Raw genomic sequence first — 17,151 nt, 5'->3', positions numbered from 1 at the left:
CATCTCAAGAGAAGTAGACTGGCAGAATTCATCAGAGTAGCCCCTCAAGGACTGATACCCTTTGTCTGGAGACAGTCCAATCAGTCACTCTGACGGGCATATCTGGGGTTGAAACCCTGAAGCAGGGCTTTGAAGTGATGGGGTGCAGACTGCTTACCTGGCCATCTACACTGCAACAGAGTGGGATACATGTCTGCTCCTCTCTGGAGAGGCGGGCTCTGGGGGGCACAGTGGCCTCAAACAGCACCCGACACGCCCTGACAGGGGATGCAAACGAGACCTTTTCAAACAAGCTCAGGTGAAAGGCAGGGGCACTGGGAGGAAGTGTGTGGAGTGTGCAGCCACAGGGTTCCTCTAGTCCTCCCTAAAATACACACTGTCTCTAGGGACTTGTCTGGTGGTCCAGTGGTTAAGAATCCTTGCAATGCAGGGGACGTGGGTTTGATCCCTGATCAGAGAACTGATAAGATCCCACATGCTGCAGAGCAACTATGCCTGCAGTACTGAAGCCGGTGTGGTCTGCAGCCAGTGGACAGCAACGACTGAGCCTGAGAGTCCATGTGACATAAGGAGGATCCCACGGGCCGCAGCTAAGGCCTGAGGCAGCCAAATAAATGTTCAGAAGAACAACAACAAAACACCGTCTCTCAATCGCAGCTTAAGCACACAGAAGCGGCGTCCATCTTTGTCACACTGGGGCCATTACCTTCTTTCCCAGCTCTGCCCCCACCCCTGCTCCCCCAGTCCCTCCCCCATCCCCAACTTTGTAGACTGCTGCTGCTCCCAAGCACCTGCTGTTCTCTGTCTGCCTGCTGGATTCTTTCACCCTCCAGGCCCGATGCCTCCTGAGAGAGGAGGGCCCCTGGCTGGCACCCAGCTTCCAGGGCAGGGGCTGGGGGCAGGGCTGTCAGGTAAGAGGGTACAGAAACTGTCACAGCCAGGATCACCCCACCCTATCCCCACCACGTGCCCCAACCCAGTCTTGAGTGTGGTGTGAAAAAGATGCGTGGCTGGCAGGATACCAAACAATTCTAGCCACTGTGTCTAAATGCCCCCTGAAGGATTATTTCAACAACTTAGTTGGGACAACTTCTACTTCCTGATGATACTGCTCAAACCTAGAGAAAAGGGGGCCAAAATAAACACTTGGAAATGAGAGCCCTGGGATGACCCTAAGTAGAGAGGCTGCTGGTGGTCTGAGGAGGACCACCCTCAGTGAGGTCTCTGACCCCCATCTTTGCCCTGCATCGGTGGAAGGGGCAGCAGCGGATAGTCCAGGGACCTGGAGTGGAGGCCCTCCCATCGCCCAAAGCTGAACTCCCAACAGCCTCACCATGACGGCCCTCCCGCTGCCAGTGGGGGCCCCTTTGTAGCTCCTCTGCCTCCTGCCCCACCAGCACCTGCCCCTGTCCCCAGAGAAGCTTTGCTAATGTTTGTGAATGAGTGATGGACAGGCAGAGGCTAGCCTTGCCTCACAGGGCATTAGTAATTGGAACTAACAGGAAGCCAGGCTCCCTTCTGTAGCCCCTCACAAGCCCATCCGCTTTATCAGGACCCTCTGGTGGTTGATCCTGGAGACTGATTAAGACCCACACCGCTGGGCCAACCGGCAGCCAAGTGCTCCAGTGTAAGGGGTGGAGGTTGGTGGAGGGAGCTGCCTCCCACCATTCAAGCTTCCTGCTGAGTCTCCTCCCGGGCTTTTCTGGCCCCACCTCCCTCCTCACCTTGGCTATTTGGGAGCTGAAGAAGCAGAGGTTTAGAGAAATTAAGGCGTTTGCCCAGGGACCCACAGCCAGGGACGCTGGGATTTGAACACAGCGCTGCGCCGGCCCGGCTTCTTCCTCCTTCCCCTGGGAGGTAGCTTGGCGATCACAGACAGGCGGGAGTTCTTCGTGCACCCGAGGGGCACCGCACCCGGAAGAGCCCACCTGCCGCTCCTGCTCCCCATTCCCGGGCCCCCTCCCCGGCCCGACTTCCCAAACCCCCGCCCACCCCCACCCCACCCCGTGCCCCTTCGGTAGACCTACTCCCTCAGGGTCCCTGAACCCCTCTCTTGAGACTCTCTCGGGTCTCTCCACTCCCTAAGTTCCGGCTTCCTGCGCTGCCCCTCACCTCCTGGCTCCCTCCGCTCTTCTACATCCGGCTCCGATCGGCTCTGGTCCTGGTACCCCGACCGCATGGCGCGGCTGGGCGCGCTGCTCCTGGCCGCTGCCCTGGGCGCGCTGCTCAGCTTCGCGCTGCTGGCGGCCGCCGTGGCGAGCGACTACTGGTACCTCCTGGAGGTGGCGGACGCCGGCAACCGCAGCGGCCACGGGCAGCTCTCCTCCCATTCGGGGCTCTGGCGCATCTGCGAAGGTACCGGCTGTCTCTCCCCCACGCGCCCCCGCTCCTCAGACTCAGGGGGCCGCAACCCCCCCCCAGAGCAGCGCTGAGAAGACACCCCCTCCCCCGCCTGTCTGCGTACCCTTTCCCCCCAACTCTCTCCCTGACAGTCTGGCTGGAGGAGGGCTCAACTTCCACCGTCCAAGGGTGGGAAGTGAAAAGGAGGGGCCAGGGTGGCCCCATAAGGACCCCAAGAACTTTCCAGAACAGCATTTTTCCGCAGTCCCGCGGCCTCACCTTTTGGGGGCCGGTCTTGTGTTCCAAGCCATGGCACGTCACTTGGCAGGTGGCAGGACATCGCGGGGTGGCCTGGGACCTTGTCCCTCAGCCTCGTTGGTCAGATGGGGAGAAAATGAGGCCTCTGGAGAAGCGGGAGTCGGGGTGGGAGGAATGGGGCTGGGGGAGGCACGGGCAGGCCTGGCACCCAGGGGCGCTCCGCGCTGTGCTTGTCACTTATCTGCAGGGGCCCTGGGCTGAGGTGGGAGCCGGTGTGTTGGGGGGAGGCCTGGGTGGGGAGAGCTGGGGCCCTGGCAAGACCAGGGTTGCTCATCCCGGTGACCCAGAGTTGTTTCTTCATTTCCGTCCAGGGCTCGGTCTGGTCCCTGCTCCCTGTCAGGCTCAACCAGGGCTGTGGCTCAGGGCCCCTGTTCCCCACACTCCCCGGCCTGGCACGGGGAAGAAAACAGGAGCGCCACGTGGCTTCAGACCTGAAAGCAGAGAGGCAAGGGCTCTGTCCCATTTAGGGAGTGGTGGTGGGCTTCCACAGGCTCCTCACCTGGGGGCCTCACCAAGCTGGGACCAACCTGGGGGCTTCCCTTGTGCAGGACATGCCCAGGGTGGCAGGGATGTGTGGGAGCATGTGTAGACGTGTGTGTCTGTGTGTGTGTGAGAGAGAGAGAGAGAGACAGAGCCTTCTCAGAGCTACCGGGGAGGAAGGATAGTTGATTCAACCGCCCCACAGACAGCCTAAGGGTCCAAGCGTTCACAGCGTGTGCATGTGTGTGCGCCCTAGTGTGCGAGAGCCGGAGAGCCCATATTGCATGCCCCTTTCTCATGCAGGCATAGCCTGGCCTCCACGTGTGAGCAGGCCCAAGGGGAGGCCTGAGGGCATTCTCTCTGCAGTGTTTGAAATTTTTCAGCAGGCCTCAATGTAGATATTTGCACATCATATAAGCAAAATGAAAGGTCTTGAGCCCTCCAAACCCATTTGAGCCCCAACTCTGAGTTCCAGGGGAGAAACTGACAGGGCCCTTGGCCCAGTGGAGAGTGGTGAGAGCTGGCAGCCCACCCGTCTCTGAGAAGCATGGGGGGTGGGGTATACCCAGCAATGTACAGCCCACCAGGCTGTGTGTTCTTTCCACATTTTAGGGCACAACAGCTGCATCCCCCTGATCGACCCCTTCTCCAGTGAGAGCCTGGACGCCTCTGCTTCGGTGCAGCACCTCATCTGTGAGTGCTAGGGTGGGAGTCACGCCCTCCTTCCTTGACCTCCAGGCAAGGCTCAGAATCCCTCCTCCTAGACCCACAGAACTGCTTCCACCTAGACCCTGTGTTGCCCAGAGGACATTTCCACAGTTGCTTGAGGACTTCTCCTGACTGGCCTTAGCCCCCTGCCCACCCAGGCTCTGCTGTTAGCTTATAACCACAGATGCTGGACCCCCAGGCTCTGCTCTTAGCTTATAACCACGGATGCTGGACCCCCAGGCTCTGCTCTTAGCTTATAACCACGGATGCTGGACCCTCAGGCTCTGCTCTTAGCTTATAACCACGGATGCTGGACCCCCAGGCTCTGCTCTTAGCTTATAACCACGGATGCTGGACCCCCAGCCTGTCTCGCCCTCCCTGTGCATCTTCTGAATTCTCTTTTATGTTCCCAAAAGGGTCTCCTCAGTGGGCATCTCCCACCTGGTGAACAGAGGGACATGTGTCTGCTGCCCCTGTGCCAGGACCAGGGGCGGCCCCTGGGAGGGTCGGGCGGTTACCATGGAGACATCACAGGGAATCCGATGGTCCAGCTCCTCCTCCAGCCGGGGCCAGAACAGTCCCATGTGTGCTACGAAGGAGGACGTCCAGACACACAGGGCTCTGAAGTGCTCTGCTGAACCTCCCTTGGGGACCCAGTCTGGTTCCCTGCCTGTCCCCTGAGCCCCCTCTCCTGGCAGCGCTGCACCGAGCCGTCTTGGTGGTCCTGCCCGTGAGCCTCGTCCTCATTGTGTGCGGCTGGATCTGTGGCCTCCTCAGCTCCCTGGCCCAGAGCATCCCTCTGCTGCTCTTCACTGGCTGCTACTTCTTGCTGGGGGGTGAGTCCGGGGGCTGTGGGGCTGCAGGTGGTGGGAGTGGGGTGCTGCCTGTCTCACTGCCCCAGCCCCTGGCTGCTCTGAGCCTAGGCCCACCCTGGGGATTGAGCTGTAGCAGGTGAGGCGCCCTGGGTGGCACTGGGGACTTCGGAGGGGCAGGGATGCTGACGGTGGGGCCAGAGCCAGGGACGGGGGTCAGGAGCCCCGAGTTGAGCTGCCAGGAGCAGGAGGCACGAGGATCTCCGAGGTGAGCCCAGGACGTGCCCTGCTGGACCTGCATGAAGGGGGTGGGACCAGCCCCTGTCCATTCCCCTTTTCTTCCAAGACTGTCCCGGGGAGGGGGCAGCATGGGCAGGGCTGAGCATTAAGACAGGGTGGCACAGGGCCTGGGATCCCTTGGCAGTGACCCCAGCTGAGCCGGGTCCAGACTTTGGCTAGTGACAGTACGTGCGCTGACAGTCGCCCAGCCCGCAGGCCCCGGGCCCAGCCCTCCCTCAGGGATGCAGCGACAGACGCAGACCCTCGGGTCACAGCTTCCTGCTGAGATGTCTGAGGATTCCCCGGGCTCCGCAGGAAGCTGGTCCTGGAATCCCCATCTCTGCCTTTCAGGGCCATCTGTCCCAGCCAGCCACCTGCTGTCCCCAGCTGCCCAAGGCTGGCCACCATTGACCGTGGGCTGGAGGCGCCTCGGGTCAGTCCTCAGGGGCCCCTCCCATCCAGGGCCGAGGCCTGAGCCGAGTCTGGCATCTTGGGCCGGCTCTCCTGCCAGGGCCGCGGCAGGAGGACTAGACCACGCTGGCCGGGGCTCCCTCCTGGGCAGGCCTGCTTCCTCCCCAGGGGCTGCTGGGCCCTTTGGGAGGCTTGCTCAGGAGGGAGTAGGTGCCAACTGCCAGGGGGCCGAGCCGCCTAGGTGTGTGGTTCAGAGAATGAGAACAGGAAGAGTCAAAACATCAGCCCTAGCCTGACCCCAGAGACTGTGTGTGTCCAAAATCCAATTAAGAGGACCTTGGGAAGCCACTGAGAGGAGTAATCGGGTGGGATTGTAACCTGGTGGTGACAGGAGACCTCGGCATTGCACTTGGACCCCAGGCACCGGGCCAGTGGGCGGCGGGAGAGCCTGGAGGCAGCGCCAGGGCCACTCCCCTGCTCCAGGGAGGGCCAGCAGTGGGCCGGGCTCCAGGAGCACCCCGTCTGCTCCCCTGCGCCGGGCCAGACTGGCCACACTTCTGCTTTCCTTGCATGGCAGGCTCCTGGCTGAAGCAGATCCCCTGACCTCACTGTCAGGAGCCTGCCCGGGGGGCTGCAGTGGGGCCTGGGCCCCAGCTTTAGGGGCTCAGAGTCAGGACTGTCACACCAAGGGGACCTTCGTGAGGCCAGATCACCCCAATCCCCCCATTGTCACTGCAGAATGGGGAGGGACACGGAGGGTTCTAGGTCGCCACCGGCTGGGCCCTGAGCTAGGGGCCTGGGGGCATATGGAGCCTGAGGTGATGAGTTCCATGGCCATCACCTGGCTCGAGGCTCCAGAGCCAGCCAGGGGAGAGGCCTGAGTCATCTCAGGAGGTCTGAGGTTCACAAGCGGTCTGGCAGGAGGCGGACCTGGGCGCCTCAGTCCCCAGGAAGAGTCAGGTGTTCCAGGTTAGGGTCCAGCTTGGGAGCTTACTCTGGCAGAGCAGTGGGTTCTGCCCAGAGCCAGGCTGGACGGAAGTAGCTGGCAGCTTGAAGAGGCGTGCTCAGCTGGTGGGGCAGCATGGGTGGGGGTGGTGGGGATAGGACAGGGGGACTTGGCTGGGAGCTCTGACTGCTGTAGGCTAAGATGGAACCTCTGTTTCTGGGGCCTCAGCTGCACAGAGTTCCCTGAAGAAGCCTGAGAGATGTGTTCAGTGCCCTCTCCCCAACTGGGCACTGACCCCAGTCCCAGAGTCCCAGTTGATTCGGCTTCACAGCTTCCCAAAATTAAACCCATAACTTCTGTGGTGGCTCCACCCAGCCCTAGGCTGGTGGAGGCCAGTCCGTCCTTCCCATCTTTGGTCAAGTGAGGAATCCCAGAGGACCTGAGTAAGAGGCAGGCAGTGTGGGGAGCCCAGGGTCTGCCCCTTCTGTGGGTCCCAGTGAGATGCAGACCCAGCCCCGAAGGTCTGCCTCGGGCCTTAACTGGGCAGTGTACAGAAGGAGCACCATGCCCCCAGGAAGTGCCTTTGGGGGTCCCAAGACCCCACCTACATTCCCTACAGCTGGCACCAAGGCAGGCCTTGACATCAGCCTGCAGCAGTGGGACAGAGGGTGGCTCTCTGGGCTGATCCCCCTGAACCTGGGTGGACAGGCAAATGTTCCGGCACCCAGCTCTTTGCTTGCACCTGACCCTCCAGGGTCACCATGCTCTAGGTGCAAAGCCAGTCTTCTTCCTGCAGAGATGCAGGGTTGGAGGGAGGAGGGTGTCCTCGTTTGGGGACAGACTGGGGTCATGGGATCTGTAGGAAGGCCTGAAACTCAGACCTGGGGAGGGGACAGGGTCTCTGAAAGAGGGACGCTGAGCAGCGGTCAGGAGGGGAGGCTGTGGGCCAGTGAAGTGGGGGAGGACTGCAAGGAAAAGGGGGCCGGAGGAGCAGCCCAGGAACCTGGCTCAGGATGTCTGGCCAGAGCTCCAGAGCTCTGCCCATGCTTCCCGGCTGCCAGTAGAGGCCACTGGCTGTGTGTATGTGTGTGTGTGTGTGTGTGTGTGTGTGTAACTCCAGGGGCAATGGGAGGGGGCTGTGTATTTGGGGACATCTATGTGAGTAGGTTTTGGGGGTGTAGGTAGTACTATTTGCAAGGGGTTTCTGTAGGGTGAGGTCCTGAGGTTTGAGGACTGAATTGGAACCTCCATCCTACCAAAGGCCAGTGGGCAGAGGCCATGTCTACAGGACCACCGCGCCAGGGTCCCTGGTGGGGCAGGTGCCCTCGGCAGGCAGATGCATGGAGTGGTCACTCTGCACCCCCTCCCCAGGCACCCTGACCCTGGCGGGGCTCATCGCCTACATCAGCTACTCACAGCTGGCCTTCGCGGAGACGGCCCGCCAGTACGGCCCCCAGCACGTGCAGGACGTCTGCATCAGCTTCGGCTGGTCTCTGGCCCTGGCCTGCGGCTCCTGCGCTGCGGAGTCACTCAGCGGCGTCCTCCTGCTCGCAGTGGCCCGAGCCCTCAGCCTGGGCGGGCAGCCGGGCGACCCCCACTCTGTGGTCATCTGAGTCCCAGGCAGGCAGGTGGGGGGAGAGGGACTCCATTTCCCTTTGCACCTCCTGGGGTTTGGGGCGGCCAAGCCTGAAAGGCCGTGGGAAGGAGGCTGGGAGCCCTGTTCTGACTGTTCTGCCGGGCTGGAGTCCTGGCTGGGAGCGGGCCCTAGGGTGCGCGGGGCGGGGGTAGGGGGTGGGGTAGAGCTGAGAATCCAGGCTCCTGTTGCTTGACGTTCAGGGGAACTCCCCTGCCCATTGTGCCTTCAGGGACTAACTGGTTTAGCCTCTTTTTAGAGGTGAGAAAGGCGAGACCCAGAAAGTGGGAGCGAAGGGACAGCTGTGGTAGTTGTGGGGGTGGGGCGCTGCAGGCCCTTGGCTGGTCAGTGGGTCCCCTTGCCCCTCGAGGCTGTGGCCTGTGCCCACCCCTCCCCACCCGTCCTGGTGGGCCACAGCTGTTCCCAGTCCTAGGGACCTGTGTCAGGCGGAAAAGCTGCCCCAGTCCTTGGAGGGGGCAGTTCAAGAGAAGCAGATATCCATCAAACACTCAGCCAGGCCCTCACCAGGCCTTCCGTGCCATGTTCTGTCCTCCCCCAACCCCTCCCCAGGGCAGCTGTTGGTGGGGAGGAGACTGAGGACGGGGGGCGCCTCTTGGATTTCCAGGTGCAGGGGGGCAGAGGAGGTTGGGCATATCTCTGCCTGCCTTGTTTTCAGGTCTCTTTCTTGTCCTGGGGCTGGTGCTCTGGGACCCCACCCTCCTCTCTAGTTCCCAGAGAGATGTCTGTGATCCCATGTGGGCCCCTGGGCAAGCAGGTGTGGAAGTCCTGTGGGGTGGGGGAGCCATGCCCGGGTGGAGAGTGAGGGGCTTCTCTACCAGGAGGACCGCTGCCCGGGGCCGCAGAGGCCAGAGCCTGGAGTTTTGGCCGCAGGCTTGTTGAATGGAGGCAGAACCAGACCCAGTGTGCCTCTAAGGGCTAGACAGACAGGAAGGTGGGTGGCCTGCCTGTGACACGTGGGTGTCGTCGTGGTCTGTGAAGACTGAGGCTCCTTCCACTCTGAGCAGGACCTGAAGACCTACTCAGCGTTTGTTTCAGGCTCAGGGCCCTCTTGAGTCTGAGGCATGTGCGGGGGTCCATGGCAGCCTCTCTTACCTTGGTCTTTCCCCCTCCCCAGTCTCCCTTTATGGCTGGAGGCGGGGTGGTTACAGGAATCTCGGGGCCATCAGGGGCTGGTTCCATCTGGGGAGTCCCACTGAGGGACAAAGAGCGGGGGCGGGGTGGGGGGGGAATGGGGTGTTAAATGCGGGCTTCCCTTCCCACCTGTGTTTCAGCGTTTAACATTGTGCCAATGTGTCCATAAATAAATCAGCTTGTTCTGTGTGCAGTTAAACCTTCATTCACTTAAAAACTTTCAGAATAGATAATACATGCCCATGGCTTACAAACAGTGCAGGGGAAACCCTGTCACCGGGTCCGTGTGTGTGTCTGTGCATCCAGAGACATCCTGTGCGTGCTCTGTGTGTCTGTCCATCCAGAGTTGTCTTTGGCAGACTCGATGAGCTCTTTCTTATTTCTGGCTGGCACAGGCAGGGAGGACCCCGGGGGCCTCACATTGGTTCCAGGGGCTGGCTCTGTGGGCAGGTCCTGTCAGCTTGGGAGGCTCTCACCTAATCTCTGCCTCCTCTCCCACCGCAGCTAGGGCTCAGCAGTGTGAGGGGTTAACCCTGGGTGAACCAGACACACATGGGTGAACCTCAGATCCCAGAACTCCCTAGGGTGGGCGGGGGGCACTTGCCCCTTCCCTCTCGAGAACAGATCTGGCCATGATTCAAAGGCGCCCGCCCAGGTGGGCCTCGGTCTCGGACTGGTGAAAGTCCACAGCGGGTGCCTCACGCTGGCCCTGGACCCTAGTCCAGTCTCCACTGCAGCTTCCTGAGAAGCTCCCGGAACTCCTCTCCCTAATTCCTGGACCACAGAAACCGAATGATAATAAAAGGATTATCGCTGTGGGGGAGTAATTTGTTACCAAGCAATGGATCCCCATTCAGTTCAGTTCAGTTGATTACTATTACAATGCACTTTGGCAGGGCAGGGCAGGGCAGGGCAGGGCAGGGCAGAGGTGTAGAGGTGCTGATTTTCCTCGGATTCTCTGTTATTGTCACCTTCTCACACAGGAGAGTGATTCTGGGGCCTTGGGGAGTCCCGGATGCTGCATTTCCCAGAGTATAGCCACATCTAGATTCTTCTAAGGAGGGAGGCAGGGACCTCCCTGATGGTCCAGTGATTAAGACTCCAAGCTTCTATTGCAGGGGGCCTGGGTTCATTCCCTGGTCGAGGAACTAAGATCCCACATGCCACTCAGTATGGCCAATAAATAAATAAATAAAAATAAGGGAGGGAGGCAAAGAAGGCCAGTCCTCAGCTTCAGGCTTCCTTGGCCCACCACGGATGCCTTTTCTCCTGTCGCTCACAGTCACCTCCGTACCTCCAGTCCAGGTCCTCTCCTAAGCGCCATGCCTACACTTCTGCTTCTGGCAGCTTCTAACTACTCGTGCATGGGGCTAAAACAATGTTCTTAAACTGAAGTATCCCCTACCCTCACAAAGCTATTCCTCCTCCTATGATTCCTATCAAGGATTTTCTAAAACACTGATGTGATGGCCCATCTCCCCTATTTTAAAAAATCCCCATGCAGCTTCATATAAATGTATATATACATACATACATATCCAGAATTAAATATGCAAAAAAATAGTAATAGTGTTTATTCTTAGGTGGTTTTCAAAAGTATATTTTGTCCAGGTCTTCTGGTTAACCTTGGCAGGAGCATGGTATATTCTTTTTTTTTAGATATATTCTTTTTATTTTATATTGGCATGTAGCCGATTGGCAATGTGGTAGTTTCAGGTGGACAGCACCACCGAGTCTAAATCACCCCAGGAGCCGCTGGAAAGGAGATCCAGTCCCAAATTATGGGCAGTAATGACATTATTTTGTAAGCAAACAGAAACTTACTGTTTCAAAGGGTAAATTTATTGTTTAAAAAGTCAGACGATTGCAAGGTCAAGCCCCAGCCCCCCACCAGGCCACCCGACACCGGCGTCCCTTTCCATGTCTTCTCTTTCTTCCTCCTGCTGGTCCCCGAAATGCTCTCATGCCCCCCGGCTGTGGTGGGTGTCCCACCTGTCCCGGCATGCTTGGGACCCCATCCCAGACACAGCACCACGCGGGGTCTGCTGCATGAACAGGTGGAAGGCATCACCCCACGTGTCACAGAAGTGAGGGGGTCCCAGGAGACCAGCAGACAACAGGGGTGTCGTTTTACGCCTCTCCTGCCTGCTCGCTGGAGATACCTGCCCTCGTCACCTGCATCCATCCTAGCCAAGTCCCAGGGTCCTCAGCACGAACGCCCACTTTCCCAGCGCCAGCTCCGTGTCCTGTGCAGAGACATCCCGGTGCCACACAGCGCGCACTGAGTGCTCAGTCCAGGGGAAGAGCAGCAGGCGCACCGCGTGGCCGGTCTGCGCCACCTCGTCGGCGCTCACGGCCTGCAGGCGCCGGCACAGCTCCTCAGGCGGCAGCCCATCTACCCTTACCATCACCATGTTGGTCTCCACGGCCGCGGGATCCACGGAGAAGACGGGGGACGCCAGTTCCTGGAGCCCTGGGCCCAAGTCCTGCGGTGAGTTGAGCCCAACCCCACGACTCTATGGCTACCCCTACCACCCTGGCCTTGTCACCCAGGAAAGGCAGAGCGCAGCCCAACTGGAGAGGGAAGAAAGGAGCCTTAGTCCTGACCTGGGCAGACCTGGCCCTGCCACTTTTTAGCTGTGACCTTAGACACATTAGCGGTGGCTCAGATGGTAAAGAATCTGCCTGGAATGTGGGAGACTCGGGTTCAGTCTCTGAGTTGGGAAGGTTCCCTGGAGAAGGGAATGGCAACCCACTCCAGTATTCTTGCCTGGAGAATTCCATGGATAGAGGAGCCTGGTGGGCTACTGTCCATGGGCCGCAGAGAGTCGGACACAACAGAGTGACTAACATTTTCTTTAGACAAATCAATTAACCTCTCGGTTTCTTCATCTGTAAAGTGGGGACATTGTGGGGCTGCTGTGAGGATTCAACCTAGGTTAAAGGCTACATTCTGCTGGATCCTGCAGAGAGTTCCTGACCCCCACTGGGTGCCGACTAGTCCAGGCCCTGCACGGGGTGTGGTCTGGTAAAGCCCTCGAGTTCCCTGGATCCCAGCCCTCCTGGGTCAGTGGCTGCCCTTCACCTACTCGAGTTGGAGGGACACACCTGCTGGGGACTTGGGCCCTGCTACAGGGGACCCCAAAGAACCACCCTGGGGCCAAAGGGAAGTGGCGGGGTGTCAGGCACCTCTGGCGAATCTCTGGGCGTTCTGGTGGTCCCTCTGCAGCATCTCCTCGGCGTCAGCCAGTCCCACCAGGGCAGCTGCGGCCAGCACCCCTGCCTGGCGCATCCCTCCACCCAGGGCTTTCCGGAGGCGCCAGGCTTCTTCGATGAAGTCCTTGGGTCCCCCAACCAGGGCCCCCACTGGTGCTCCGAGGCCCTGAAGGAAGAGAGGAGTCCTGCCCGCCTGCCCATGGGTGTACATCTCCATTCTCGGGGCTCTGGAGGGGGCAAGAGGGATGTAGAGGGGCAGACACTGTGGCCTCATTAGGGGAGGGGGTTAGAGGACCCAGGGTGAGCAGCTGCCTGCCCAGGAGCCCCAGAACACAGCTCAGCCCTGCAGTGGGCACCTCCACCCTCCTGTAGCTTCCCTACCTTGGAAAAACAGAGAGACACAGAGTCACAGTGCTCCACGATGCGGGCAGGGGGCACGCCCAGAGCCACTGCAGCGTTCATTAACCGCGCCCCGTCCAAGTGGACACGGACCCCATAGCGTCGGGCCAGCAAGTGCACCTGTGGGCAAGATGCAGGTGGGGTCAGAGGGGCGGAGCTGGGGGGAGGATGGGTCTCCAAAAGGTCACTAGAGAGTCACCGGGCTTGTCTCCTGGAGAGAGGACGAAGGGTCTGCATAGTTGGTGACCAGCTTGGCCGTCTGGAACCCGAGCAGTCACTCTGGGTCTGGGCCTGGGGCGCCCTCTGTGAAAGGGGGTCGACTATAAGGGCTTTATCTCCTGTTTATGGCGGGCCCACTGTAGGCCAGGCCACGGATGCCTCGTCCTGTCTAAGCAGCGCCAGTCGCATTGGAGGGAAGCCCTCAGCTCTGTTTCCCAGGTGAGGGCGAGCCGGCCGTCAGGTTCTCGCGAGGAGAGGGACAGCACTCAACCCTCGCACTCTGGCCGTAAGACCTGGCCGAGCTGGTGCTGCCTGGGGAAATGCCCCAAAGGGTGGGTCTCTGCTCTTTGGAGGAAGGTTGGGGCCCTGGGGTGGGGGGCCTACACTGGGCCATCATTCCCTTTACAGCTGCACCTAGAATCACACCCGTGTCTCCCAGAGCAGTTCTGGCCACTGATGGGCACCCACACATGTTTCAGAGGAGATTAAACCCCAGCAGGGGACCCAGGGGACAGAAAGCCAGTAGCTGGCTAGTGGTGGGGGCACAGCGATGGGGCTGGGCCTACCTGGCGTAGGTATTCCATGGGGAGGACCCGGCCCCCCGAGCTGCTGTGGGTGTTCTCCAGGCAAATGAGCTCACAGACCGGGTGGTAGGGGCTCCCAAGGCCCCGTGTGACCAGCCTCTCCAGCTCAGCCAGGTCCAGGGTGCCGTGGGGCAGGTCTGGGAGGGGGTGGGAGTGCACCCCTGCAATCTGCAGGTGTGGGGGTGCAGAGGATAAGGTCCAGGGGTCCAAAAGGACCTCCTACCCCTGTCTTGTCTGCTCCTCCCCAGCTCTGGGCCATGGAGGCTCCGCCTGAGCTGTAGACCTGGGCACAGACATCCCAGCCGGGGAGGATGGAAGACACCATGTTTGCGTGTCCTTCCAGCCTGAGCGCCCAGTGCACTGAGTGCCCACTAGGGGGCAGCAGGCATACAGCCAGCATACAGGCTGCTGACTGAGCCTAGCCTGCCCCTGCGTGGTCAATCTGGGAATGGCTCTCCTTCCTGCCTCCCCCAGAGAGGCTACCGGCCCAGCCATTTTTCCCTCTGTAGGTCCCAGCCTGGTGCCTGGGAAGCAGGTTCCCACCACAAGTGTTGAGCATCCTGTGCTGGCCCCAGGGTGAGAGGTGCTGAGTGCTTACCTGAGCCACCCCGCCCTGCTCATAGACATGGAGGTGACATTCGCGCCCCAGGAGGAGCTGGGAGCCCCGGCGCCGGCAGTGACACATCACTAAGGTAGATGGGGTGGGGGCAGTGTTGGCATCAAGTGTTGGAAGACTGCATCTGCCAGCTGCAGCCTGTGGTCTCGGTGGCCGCACATGCGGGTCCAGGGGGCCCTCGGTCAACCCTCTGCACCCCACCTCCTCCAGAGCCATGTCCTCCCCCAATCTGTCCCCACCCAGCTCAGCCAGGCTGACCCTCAGGGCCACAGCCAGCTCCCAAGTGCCTTATGCCAATTAGGAGAGAGCGCCCCTTTAAGACACCTTCCTGCCATGTGCTGGAAAGCATCCTACTAAGTCCACAAGTCTAGGCCTGTGGATCATTGGGCCCTGCACATTCTGTTCCTCCCTCCCATTCTCTGCAGCCCCCTGCAGAGTACCTCCTGCAGGGGGAGGCCAGCCACAATGCTCCCCTTTGAGGGCCCAGCAGCCCAGGGCACAGTATCAGTCAGGCACAAGGAGGAAACAGAGGGCACCCACTGGGAAACCAGACTGCTTGATAAAGAGGCAATTTACAAAGGTGTGGCAGCCTGCAGGGAAGTCACGAGGTTAGGGTTAGGTTCGAGGTTGGGGGCAAGACCCCCAGGCAGGAAGGGGTGAGAGAAGGGTGTGGCTACGGGTTCCAGATGGCTCAGAGCCCCACTGATGTTGTCACAGCCCCCACCACAAAAGGGAGAAGTGTGGAAGGAGGGCCTGGAGGGCAAGCGGAGGTCGCCCCGCGCTCACCAGAGATGAGGTTGGCCATGGTGTTTGTGGGCACGAACAGAGTCCGCTCCACCCCAAGCAGCTCCGCAGCTGTGGCCTGCAGGTCTGAAGCGGGAAGGGATGGGGGTGGGGGCCCCATTAACAATGGCACTTTTCAAAGTCCTCTCCTAACTCACCCCGTGAGCCCCTTGTCCGCATAAGGACATCTTGCCCAAGGCTGTGGTGAGTGGCCAGTCGGGACGCCAGTCTTCCAGCTGCAGTCTGCGGTCTTGGTGGCTGCACATCTGGGTTCAGGGGCCCCTCAGTCAACCCTCTGACCGCCTCCCCCCCCCAACCCCCGCCTCCTCCTGGGCCGTGTTCTCCACCCCTCCCCCCCCCAACATTGAAACTCTGTGGTTTGAACCCTCCTGTCCCACCCAGACCTCACACCTGTCTGACTTCCTTTCCCATCAGTCCCTTGCAGGTGGGGCCCTGTGGTTTCTCTGCTGACTTCCTCTCCCAGAACACAAGGACAGGAGCCCTCAGAAGGAGACTCTGGGGGGCTGGAAGGGGGCAGGGCTTCCGGCTCCTGCTTTAAAGCTCCCCTCCCTTTGCCATGACATTCAAGACCAATGGGATCTGGCCTCTGCCTCCCCTGCAGGAACAAGGGTGCTGTCCTACATCCCAGCTCCAGCCACATTCCCCATCCATATCCTGAACACCTTTCTCACCACTATGCTTCTGCCCTGGTGAGCCAGCACTCTCTTCCCTGCCTGGGACTGGGGGTAGAGCATTTCGTTCATCTTTGAAGAGGTTCCTCCACAAAGTCCCCCTTTCCTGTGAGTCCCATGTTTCTCCTCACCCACCCCTAGCCCCCAAGGCACTCTCTGTGGATGCTTTAACCCCAGCACCTCCCTCACCCAGTGGGGATGACTGTCTATGCTGAGCAGTGGGTCAACATCTTTGAAGTTCCAGGCCAACAGTGGGTGTCTGCTGGATGCTTGATCAGCCCCATCATTACCTGACCCCACATCCAGACCCTCAGGGCTAAAGTCACGACCCCACGACTTGCCCCTGGCACAGCTGACGGTTTGTACACACCCCAGCAGTAGTAATGGCTCACTATGGCACCAACCCTCAAACCAAGGTGGGGGGCAGCAACTTTCAACCATCTTGAAAACACTTCCGAGGTTTCTAGAACTCATTCCTCTGGAGGAGCAGCCTGTGGAGAAACCCTTTTCTAGATGGGTTTTCTGTTGTCTTCTTGTGGGAAGGTGGTGGGTGCAGGACAATAGCCAAAGGTTCCAGAGTGAGAAGACCTGAGGTCGAGTCCTGTTTTGTCGTTTACTCGACATGGGACTTAGAGCACCTGGCCTAGCTGCTCAAAGCCCTCCTCAGCAAGATGAGATAACACCCATTCTCATCGTGTCTTGGGGCCGCACTTCAGTGAGCACACAGATCACCCGGCGACCCTGTTAACTTGCAGATTCTGGCTCCGGAGGTCCGGTGTGGGACCCGAGACTCTGCATTTCTAACAGGCTCTCGAGTGATGGGTCAGACTGAGCTGCAAAGAAACCGAGCGCAACGCACGGCCTGCAGCTGAGCCGCCACCCCGAGCCCCGGGCCGCCGCTCCCGCCAGCACCACGGACAGCGCCCTGGGGTCGCCGCGAGGACCCCCGGCTCTGGCTTGCACGCCGGGCTCACCGCGGACGGTGGGGTCCTCGCCGTAGTCGTCGTCCCCCACGACGGCCTCGGCCATGGCGCGCCTCATGGCCGGCCCGGGCTTGGTCACCGTGTCGCTGCGCAGGTCCACCACGTACGTCGGAATCTCCGCCAGGCTCCCAGACCTCCGCGCCCAGAAGACCCGCTGCTGCGGAGTCGCGGCTCGGGCCAGTCTGCGGAGCATGGCGGGGATAGTGCCGGGCCCTCCAGCCCCGATCTTCCTCGGCTGGATCGGAGCGGCAGGGCTTTCCAGACTTCGGCCGCGATTGACCCGGGCTGGCCGGAGGGCCCCCGCGGCATGCTGGGAGTTGTAGTTCAGCTTTCGTCGCGGCGGACACTGAGCGCACTCCCGAGGCATCCTGGGAGTTGTAGTTCCGCTTTCACGGTGTTCGGCTCCGAGCGAACTTGGGCTGAGGGAGAGGGAGGAAGGGTTGCGCTTACCCATGAAGAAACAAAGCCGCTCATGTGCGTTTTTACCGTGTGTCCAGGACTGTTGCAGACACTTTACAAGTGTTAAAGCAGCTAAGCCCCCCAACAGCTCTCAGTAGACAAGCATTATTATCACCCCATT

The 17,151-nt window shown here is 60.3% G+C and overlaps 2 protein-coding genes across 3 annotated transcripts; one reads left to right on the top strand and one right to left on the bottom strand.

The window, feature by feature from the left end:
* The first annotated feature begins 1,716 nt into the window (after positions 1-1,716).
* Positions 1,717-9,278, top strand: TMEM235 (transmembrane protein 235). Of its 2 annotated transcripts, XM_069543888.1 has the most exons (5): positions 1,717-1,879; positions 2,087-2,355; positions 3,751-3,831; positions 4,545-4,682; positions 7,666-9,278. In XM_069543888.1, the coding sequence occupies exons 2-5, from the start codon at positions 2,178-2,180 to the stop codon at positions 7,905-7,907; spliced, it is 639 nt and encodes a 212-aa protein (XP_069399989.1). In that variant the 5' UTR covers positions 1,717-1,879; positions 2,087-2,177; the 3' UTR covers positions 7,908-9,278. The 2 variants fall into 2 exon arrangements, with proteins under 2 accessions (XP_069399989.1, XP_069399990.1); XM_069543889.1 differs by lacking the exons at positions 1,717-1,879; positions 4,545-4,682 and having other exon boundaries at positions 2,104-2,355.
* Positions 9,279-10,899: 1,621 nt separating this feature from the next.
* On the bottom strand, positions 10,900-16,913 carry LOC138415364 (uncharacterized). Its single transcript, XM_069543886.1, has 7 exons — positions 16,563-16,913; positions 14,900-14,983; positions 14,096-14,184; positions 13,480-13,665; positions 12,677-12,814; positions 12,269-12,461; positions 10,900-11,552 (listed from the first exon to the last, which is right to left on the bottom strand). Exons 1-7 carry the CDS (start codon positions 16,762-16,764, stop codon positions 11,266-11,268), a joined length of 1,179 nt encoding a protein of 392 aa, XP_069399987.1. The 5' UTR covers positions 16,765-16,913; the 3' UTR covers positions 10,900-11,265.
* Between the last annotated feature and the right edge of the window lie 238 nt (positions 16,914-17,151).

This window comes from Ovis canadensis, chromosome 11 (assembly GCF_042477335.2).
Source record: "Ovis canadensis isolate MfBH-ARS-UI-01 breed Bighorn chromosome 11, ARS-UI_OviCan_v2, whole genome shotgun sequence".
NCBI classification, from domain to species: Eukaryota; Metazoa; Chordata; class Mammalia; order Artiodactyla; family Bovidae; genus Ovis; species Ovis canadensis.
Note: the sequence above shows the minus strand (reverse complement) of the source record. Positions and strands in the feature narration are given on the sequence as shown.